The sequence below is a fragment of the Gavialis gangeticus genome, unplaced genomic scaffold, assembly GCF_001723915.1.
Source record: "Gavialis gangeticus isolate Ggan-Ray unplaced genomic scaffold, GavGan_comp1, whole genome shotgun sequence".
NCBI classification, from domain to species: domain Eukaryota; kingdom Metazoa; phylum Chordata; order Crocodylia; family Gavialidae; genus Gavialis; species Gavialis gangeticus.
The window spans coordinates 46,162,022-46,171,791 of record NW_017729029.1 but is presented as its reverse complement, the minus strand read 5'-3'; the positions used below and the strand labels follow the sequence as shown (position 1 = coordinate 46,171,791).

At 41.6% G+C, this 9,770-nt stretch overlaps 1 protein-coding gene across 1 annotated transcript in view; it reads left to right on the top strand.

Moving 5' to 3' along the window:
- Window positions 1-41: 41 nt before the first annotated feature.
- Window positions 42-9,770, top strand: part of ALG13 (ALG13, UDP-N-acetylglucosaminyltransferase subunit) — a 66,832-nt gene continuing 57,103 nt past the window's right edge. Inside the window, exons 1-5 of the mRNA XM_019521519.1 lie at window positions 42-207; window positions 3,152-3,235; window positions 5,030-5,080; window positions 7,051-7,097; window positions 8,911-8,983. Coding sequence (XP_019377064.1) covers window positions 67-207; window positions 3,152-3,235; window positions 5,030-5,080; window positions 7,051-7,097; window positions 8,911-8,983 — 396 coding nt within the window. The 5' untranslated portion in view covers window positions 42-66. The remainder of the gene's footprint in view (window positions 208-3,151; window positions 3,236-5,029; window positions 5,081-7,050; window positions 7,098-8,910; window positions 8,984-9,770) is intronic.

Below are 9,770 nucleotides of genomic sequence, written 5' to 3'. Positions count from 1 at the left end.
AGGGCACCGGCTGGGCTGGGCTTGGCGGCTCCCGCTGCGAGCCCCCTTCCCACCCCCTCGGGGAAGATGCAGAAAGGCTGGAAGAAGTACTTTGGCCAGAAGTCCCTCAGCGAGGTCACCATGGACGAGTACCTCGCCACCCTGGGGCTGTGCCGCAAGCTCACGGCCAAAGATGCCTCTTGTCTCTTTCGGGCTGTTTCAGAGCAGGTAAAAAAATAAAATAAAAACCCATCAATAAAGGTGTGAAGTCCCGGAGGCGTCCCAGACTTGTGCGGTTCCGGAGCCTGGCTTCAGTGGGGGCTTCCCCGGTGCCCGTCAGCTGCAGCCCCCAGGCTGAGGGGAGCTCCCGCCCCGGCTCCTGCTCCGCGAGCCCTTCTCCGCTGCGGGGAGAGCGGCTCTGAAGTCGTCCTTCCCCTCTGCTGGGAGAGGCTGGAGCAGCGGTGTTGCAGCTCCACCAGGCACCAAAGGCCCCGAGCTGGAGCGTTTATCCTAACCTGCTGGGGGTGTGGGTCCCCCCCCTTCCCTTTTTAAATAAAAACAGCTCCTAGGGAGGGGCAGAAAAAAATCTGTATTGTGGCTTAAATGAAACTTGGTGTCAAGAAGTGTGGCTGTCTTTCATTGCAAGTCTACTAGCTTGCCTTTCTAGTTCTCTTGGACTCATAAGGTTTAAAATGATAATTCCTGGTATCCTTCCAAGCTAAGACCTCTAGCCTAAACCATGCCAAACTTTTTGCTGCAAGGAATACAAGGGAAGCTAGACCCAAACCACTGCTTATTTTGCAAAAGCACAGCTCCCTTGCATGGGTGGGATGCAGCAGGGCTAACCCCAGACTCTGGGCCTGTTGCTGCTGTCCATTATTTTGGTGAATTCCATCCCAGCTCTGTGTTTAATTTTCAGGCTCAAAGCCTGAGTAGTAGGAACAGGGCAAAAGTCTTGGGTTTTGTTCTGTCCATTTATACAGACTTGTGGTAGGTGTTGTTTTAGGAACTGAACTATATGTAGTTCAGATCCAGTTTTCCCTATATCAGATCTGCCAAAACGCGGCTTAAAATGTTCTGGTTTGGAACAGTGTTTTGCCAGAAACTACCTAGGGACCCAAAACAATCACCGAACTTCCAGCAGGAAGCTTCAGAAGGTAGATATTTCATTTTAAAATTAAGTTTTACATAATGTTAGTCCAACCATTTAACCGGGCTGCTAATAACCATCTAACATCACTACTGTCATGTTTATGACAGGGCTAGTGTTTGTAACATGCTTATAATAAAGATAGTGATGTTAAGCACAGGATGGATTTGGTTTATATCACTAGTTAGGAAGCCTTGATTTAATTGTTGGCTTCTACAGAAAGTGCATTCTTGTTGTTTGATACCTTAATACATACTGTTCACAACTCGGAGATAGCTGTAGGTTTCATTTTTAGAAGGTACATCCTATACAGTTTAAAGCAGTGATTTATTTTGATTATTTTTCAGATTAATTTTGCAGAGATATCAGAAAACAATTGTTTTAACTAAAGCAACATGCTTATGTATTTTGGATATTTCTTCAACCACAAACATGTACAATTATCTTAACAAAACAAGCATATGCGTTTTTGAATTTTTAACTATTTAAGTTATGTGAAATGTGTTTTTTAACACAAACTAAATAGATTATTTCAGCCAGGTCAGTATGACAAATTTAAAATACCGGGTTATGCAGCAAACTGTCTTTACCTTCCTCTTCCTGTTTATCCATAAACTAGAAAAGATAGACAAACTTTCCTGATTTCTTTTTTTTTTTAGTTCCCAGCCAGTTTCTGAATTTGGAATGAATTGGTCCAAAGGAAGAAAATATTCTTTCTACGCCTGCAGAAGAAGCTACTGCTATTAAAAGCTGAATTATCGCTTCAGTAGTCTCTGATGGGTCCAGAGTGACTTAAGTGACTTACTCCAGTTCACTGGTGTGACTTTCTTTAAAACCTCATCAGCAAACGTATTTCTTGAATGGTTCACCCTTAGCCCTGACATTTTATAGTAGTTGGTATTATGGAGGGATGACTGCTGGATGCCTGTGTCACAGCCAACTCCTCCTCTTCAGCAGTTTAGGATTGACCCTGGTACGGAGTATTGAGAAGATTGCCAACAAAATGAGCTATTCATTTTCTTAATACCTGTAATTGAACTCTCTCATTGCATATTTCACTTTTTCAGGGTCTCACTTGGTTCCTTCCAAGTTTCAAAAGCATCAGCAAGAAAACAAGATTTCCTGGAAATAGGCTTCAGGATAGTCAGCATACATTCTCCATTTCTCTTTAGCCCAATGTTGAGAACTTTGGCTATGCCAGTTCCATCTATTTTGTCACAATCTTGTTCACAAATTGGTGTCAGATTAGGCCAGTTAGTTTGGTTCCTCCTTCTTTCTTCAAAGTAGCTGCTGCAAAGTGGTTGTTATGGAAGTGTTTTGCAATTTCAGCATTAGCCTTTCTTTCTGGAGCGCTGAAGTCTGGCTAAAAGGTGCATCAAATGAGCACTGCAGCCATGTTATTAGTTTGGGACTTTCTTCTAGATTTCTTCTCATCTTTGACTCCAGCATTGTCTGTGACAAAGCTGCATACTAGATGTTTGAACTCTTTTTTTTCAGTTTGTTATAGCTTTTACTACTACTTCTTGTAAGTATTGTGCCGTGTATGCATTTCCGATGTATCAATTATTTCTGTAAAGTATACGTATACAGTCCCTTCTTCTGTTATCACACAGGCACATATTACTGGATCATTGTGAACATAACCCAAGTCTTGATGGGTGGAGTAAACAATTCCCCCCCCCCTAGACTTTTTGCACATTGCTCCATTTTTCTTATACACTTTATCCAGCAATATTGTCTCAAAGTATATCATTAAAAGTTATCATCATGGAATAGGAATTATATCTTCGAGCTTTAACATATCTTAAATTAAAACTATCTTTACGTAGGTTTATTTGTTAAAAGCATCTTAACAAACTAAAAAAAATGATTACATAAAAAAATCTGTTTATTATTTTTTTTATCCACCCTGGTAAAGCACTTTGTAACCTCTAAATCAAAGAAAGTTTGATGTAGCGTGACTCAAAACTAGCCGGAGACCTTTACTTCCAAGCCTTCCTGATGCCTTTCTTTTTTTCCTAGTTGTTTTCTTGTCAGATTCATCATATGGAAGTCAGAAAGGCTTGTGTGGTGTTTATGAGGCAACACCAACTCAACTTTGAGTCTGTAAGTAGATATGTATGCTTTAGAAGTAATGGGGGAGGGTTATCTTTGAATGTACATACGCAGATATGTGCACTGAAAACTTAAACCGTGCTGCACTTTTAAGTTGGAAATCAAAAAAAATCTTAAATGTGAAGAAAGATTTAAAAAAAAAAAAAAAGAATCAGCTATTAGTTTTTAGTCAACTTTGTTTCTAAGGTTCTTGTATCAAGTCTGGGTAGTGTGTAATATTTGTAATTAGCATTTCTTCTAAAAGCTGAGCTCCTGTTTTAATGAGCAATAATTACATTGCAGCACAGATGTCTTTGAAACTGTGCATGCTTGTGTGTGAAACTTACATTTTGAAGTCGAAATAAAAGCACAGGGCACCTAAACCATGGTACAACATGTACTTTCATGTCATTGTACACTTGCATTGGATGATTTTAACCAAGTAGAGAGGCCTACCATCACCCATCAGAAACATTTATATTTGGGTAAAGTGATACAGGCCTGTGGCTAATGGCCAGGCCATGCTGTGGTGTTTTCATATACAGAATAACCTTTTGTTATTACTGATTGTACTAAGAAATTTACTTCCTCCTGTAATAGTGGTGCATGAGGGGCCTGATTGTAAGAATCTGGTAGGCTTCTTATGTAGACAGGCTGACAGGTTTGGTAAATGTTTTTTAAATGGCTTTGGGTGAGAGAAGCTTTTTGGATATTCTACTGACTCTTAGGCATTTATGAATTAGATTTCCCTTAATGGCCTAGGAAAGAAATCTATACATTGATGTTAATGGTAATTTATTTTCTTGTCATCATTATCTTGTAATATTTTGAGCTTTTTACCTCCAAAGGATTTTTTTTTAAATGTTTTTTTTTTTTGTACTGAATACTCGAAGCTGCCACTGGGGCAAAGGGGGATCTCACTGTGCTGTGTGGTGAAGGACACTGGTACGCTTCCCTGTTTTTATGGAGCTTTAGGCCCCATATGGAGTAGCCAGGGCCTAGGTCTCTTCAAAAAGAGAGACCAAGTAAATGGCAAAGTAGCCAGTCCATTTGGACGAGCACTTGAGGATTTGTCCTTGGCTGTGGTTTTTAGCATGTCTTCAGCTTGATATCCTTAAACTGTTCCTTTCAGCAAGAGTACTAGATATCAAACTTGGTTAGCAACTAAAATTGTTGTTCTGTAGTTTTAAAAACAGATATACTTAAAGACACGGAAAATATAAACGAATGGTGCCAATTGTTGAAGTCACTACTTGGATCTGAAACTAGTAGACCCAGATGTTACTATTTAGTAGCAAGTTTGTTTGTGTTTTTATTTTCTTATATGCAATTCCTGGACCTTCTAGGCCTCATATTTTGGATTTGATGTTGCCATGCTTTTCTTTAAATAAATTAAGGAAATGCTGCCCTGGTTCTGACAGTGTGATTTGTCCTTGACCATACACCTGGAAAAACTGGACTTAACTTGTTGAAGTTCTAGATGGTTGGGCTGCAGAGTTCTAAATACTGGGATGCCAAGCCAAGTGAGCACCCATCCTTTTGTTTAATGACTTTAAAATAATAAAATCTCGTATCTTAAACCGTATGTGTTGGTTTTGCTTTTATGTTTTACTTTAAAAAACAAACAAACAAACCTCCCCAACTTCAAGGTTTTCTAGTTCTGTGAAGGTTGAGAGGGGGGGCTGAGCAAAGTAGCTGCAACCTTCCTCTAAGGTCTTTCAGCAGGAAATAGAAATCATAACCTTTACTGTTTAGCCATCAGCCATTATATGAATCTAATTCAATCATTTTGTTTTTTCTGTTAAGTATGTGGAAGGGTCATTTGAAAAATACCTGGAACGGCTGGGAGATCCAAAGGTAAGGCCAGGTTCATACTTGCATCAGCATGATTCCAGTGCTGATGCTAGGTCTTAATACCTCCAGATGTTTGTTGGGGTGTGGTATTGAATGTTATGTTTTCTCCTGCTAATGTGGGCCTCAGTCAGTTTTGCAGTTCTGTTCATGCAGGTAGGCCTTCGCTCCTAGATAAGCTTGTTGATTTACAGTAGGATGCTGGGGCTGCATCCAGACAAGTGTGGACACTTATTTCCCCAGGGACAAGTAGCAGTGGCACACCGTGTGCTGCTGCTATTTGTCTCTGGGGAATGTCTGTGCCACACATCCTCTGGCACATGGCAGGTACTGTGGGTGGGATAGGGGATGCTGAGGCCAGCAATTGTGCTAGCCCCAGCAGCATTATCTAGGATTCTGGGGGCCTCCCAGGGCTGTAGCCACAGCAGGAGGCCTGGCCAGCAGCCAGGGCATGGCTCCAGTTTTGGGTGGCCCACACTGCTGCCACATGTACTGCCCCACTCTTTTTTTGGTGTGTGTTTTTTGTTTTGTTTTTTTTTTTTTTACCCTGGCATCTCCCAGGGTCAACCCCACCCCCTGCCCTGCAAGGTAGCAGCACAGAGAATCCCTGCATGTGCAGTGTAGGGCTGCAGCTGGGTCTGCAGCACCACATACTGCACATCTGCACTCACCTGAATGCAGCCTGCAAGTGTAAAGATTCACACCCCCTTGCAAAATGGACCAGGTTTCAGGGTTGGGGCCTCAGTTCTTTTGTTTTTGAGGTGAGGAGGAGGAACAGACTTCTGGACAGAGCAACCCAAACTTTTAAAAGGCTGCTACCATGCTGGGTGCAAAATTCACAGGAAATTTCTTGTCAAACTTCATACTTCCTTCACATTTGAATACTTGAGTTTGAGCTCAGATTCTTCCTTATTATTGAAAAGTACTGTTGTCTTAAACATTGGCAGCTAATGTGATTACAGTACAAGAATATATTCAAACAGACATAAAGAAATCCAGCTAATTTTTAAGCTTTTACTTCTAGAGCTAAGTACTACTTCAATCAGGATTATTAGGCCAGAAAATGAATAGTAAAAAAGTAGTTGTCCCTATTCACTGTTCTCTTCAGGAATCTTGCTATTAAAACTTCCAGATGAAACAAGAACTAGAATTTTGGAAAAAGTGGAATTAAGCAGTGGGCTATAGCTGAAGATTGTATTATCATTTAGTACTTGCAAGTAGGTTGGTGAACTTGCAGCTTTGTGACTTTGTTCCCTTGGGAGTTCCTCAGTCTGTCCTTTAAAATACAAAATGTAGTTCTTGCACCTAGTAGATAAACTAATAAACAAAAGCCTTTAGCTATTCTCTGAGCAGCAATACGCAAGATGCTGCAACGTTCTAATTAAAGCGCTCCAGCAGACTTGATCTTGTGCTAGACTCTGTCTTCAGCATACAGGATTAATCTTGTCGGCTCCAACGTGTTCTAATTGGAACATGTTGGAGAATGTGTATAGGCACCCTGAATGCTCACAGCTGGACTTCTGTACCAGGGCTGCCTGCCCCTCTTAAAGGGCCAGGCTACCCTGTTACAGTGCTGTTTTTTCCTCCTCTGTTAGGTTGGCATTGAATAAAACCACCAAAAATAGTCTTAAGGGGTCTCTATGAGGACCGATCACTTGTTATAACCAACTTTGAGAAGAGAGGTCTAGTCTTCCTTATTATCTATGAAACAGATGTTCAAGGGGGAATGTATTGGGGTGCCTTCCCTTATGGAGCTTCGTTTGAGCTTTTTTATGGCTCTGAGGATAAATACCCAATATCTAGAGCTGGGTAGCAAACACTGAATTTCTTTTCATAAAATTTGCTGACAAGCCCTCCTAATACTATAGCGAGGGCCAGAGTAGGGTTTCAAGTACTAGCAAAGAGTTAGCTGCACTTGATATCTACAGCAGTAATTGTCTTTCCAACCTAAACTTAAAATATTTTTATGCACTTAGGAAAGTGCTGGCCAACTGGAAATCAGTGCACTATCGCTGATGTATAAGTAAGTGTCTTCCTTCTTTCATTTAAACCTTACTTTTGTGGTAGAGCTTGAAAGGCTGAGGGTTCTCTCCATGTGAGCCAGAACCTTTTGATTCATGACCTGGAAGGCCACAAGAGACCCACTCATGATCTAGTTTTGAGACCAGCTTATATAATTAAGCACTGCTGTTCTCTGATTTGCTGTGTATGAAATAGCGATCACGGTCCAGTTCCTGGTAAAGGGGCACCTGTTTAATGAGATGTTGAAATTGATGTTCTGCTTAAGACTTACAAGGGAGGACTGTCTCGGAAGCCACAGAGACTGACCCAGACCTTGTTACTGGAGGTTTTATTGCTGCTATCCATGCTGGGTTGGTTGTTAGCAGGCTTCTAGTGAAATCTGTTTTGATATCTTTTAAAAGTATTAAACTTGTGAAATGTTTGCATTGAGGTTATTTCATAGGAAATTTATGAAATGGTCTGGAATTGTGTATGGGGGAGCTATTTTAACACTAGCCTTAAACATAACTAAAAGCTGATGACTACCAACATTAAAATTTGTGCTTAGTATTCTAGCTGTCTTTGCAAGTTTACCTAATAAGAGGGGCTTACTGTGCTTACCAGCATATAAGCCCTGATGTCCATTCCAAGCATAAATGCAGCTGACACTTTAGACTGCTTGTATGCATCATGGGGGTCTCATTCTGTTTAGTCCTCCCTAAATTGAACCGGTGGATTTTTAAAAACACCACTTCAATTTAAGGAGAATTGAATTGAACTAAACCCCTGTGGCATGTATGCAAGCGTGGGGCCCCAATCCTCACCAGTCTCTTTGGTGGCAGGGTGGGGGGTGAGCTGCCGGCAGGCCTGGTGGTCCCTGAGCTGTGTGTGGGTCCCCCAGGTGTCACCTGCCCAGTGGCACCCAGCCTGAGTGGTCCTGGGAGGCACTGCAGCTGCTAAGGGAAGCACCGGGCCCCTGCACAGCTCAAGCAGGCAGGCTCTGGGGAGGAGAAAAAAAAAGATCAGGCTAGCCACTATTCTCCCCACCCCCCAGTGGAGCCTGCCTGTGTGGGCTACTGCTGGGTCCCACAGCCCCTGAGCTGCGCTGGGCCTGCCCAGCCCTGAGCATGTTGACTTCCAGAGCCCCATGCACTGTTTAACTTTGTTAGGTAGCACACTAAAACACCTTGGAGATGTTTTATCTTGCTATGTACCAAAGTCCATTTAAAACATAATATGCCACCGAGTATGCAAACAGCAGTGTCATTAAAGCAGTGCAAAAGGGCATTTAAATTGCTTTAAAGGCCAATTTTGTGGCATCTCCAAAGGCCCTTAATCTGCTGCAGGCAGTATCTTGCTACCAACACTGCTACTTTTAGCTAAGCAGTATAGGATCCCAGTAACAGACTAATTAGACATCCTGTATCAAAACTGATAAACACTTAGATTTTTACAAAGTGCTAATTGTATCCTACGCTAATTTTTTTTTAACCCTCTCGTAGCTAATTTTCCCTGTTCAAGCTGTTGTGGGCAGAAAAACTTGATCTTAGAGAATCACAGTAAGGTGCATTGCTTATGGTGTGAAAGCAGATACCATCACTTCGTGAATATTTCTTATTTCAGGTTGAGGAGTCTAAATCATGCATTTAGTTGGTTGTTGCTTAAATTATGCTTGTATTCATTTGTAAATGAGAAATGTTTTAGCTTAGTTTCTCTATGTATAAATCAAAAAATGGATTTTCCAAACTGTTCCAGTCACACAGCTTTGCAGCCAGCTGAACATTCCATTAAATGCTTGTTCTTTCAAGTCTCTTGTTTTTCCTCTGCTTACCCAGTCACGACTTTATTTTGTACCGGTACCCTGGAAAGCCACCCACCTATGCTACAGACAATGGCTTTAAAGATAAGGTGAGGAGATGTGAGCAAATTTTCTCTCTCACTTCTAGATAACCCTAATTTTGCTGAGTGGTATCAAACCTATCCCTTTTTTAATTTTGAACTTTTAACTACAGTGAAGGTTCTGGGTCTGCAGAGTTTCACACAACTAAACCAAAAAATCCAATAGTTAACTTCAATGAGGCTGATGCTTTGCCAATGAGTGTTTTCACAGTTGAAAACACTCATTGCACAGCAGCTCACCTTTTTATAGACTCTTAAGTTCCTGATGGCTGCAGGAGTTGAAATGTTACAGCCTAGGAATCTCCCCATTTCATCAGCTCTTGCTTTCCTGGGATTTCGCTGTCTAAGTACAGCTCCACATGACTATTTTCTTGATTGCAATGTAGCTGGGAACTGCTGTTAAGTTAGCCTGTTTTGTAAGTGTGCTATGCTAAAAACTATACCAAGACGCTTTTGGGAAGCTTTCACTCCAAAGATTTAACTTATCAAAGTTGGCAGCAGTATATTACTGGAGTCTGTGTGCAGCTGGCTACTTCTTATGTTTTTATTTTATTTCATTTTGCTGCACATTTTAACTACTGGAGGCTGGGCCAACAGGAGACATGGTGCACCATGCAGGGGAGTCCAGATCCTACAGCTGCTGACACTTGGGATGCATTGATAGCTGATATTTAGGGAGGCATATCGGCTGATACTGATCCAATGCAGATGCCTCCAGGTAGTAAGTCTGCAGTGGTGGAAGGGCAGGAGGGGCACAGATCAACACCCCTCACAGTGAGGGAGGGAAAGGGCAGGG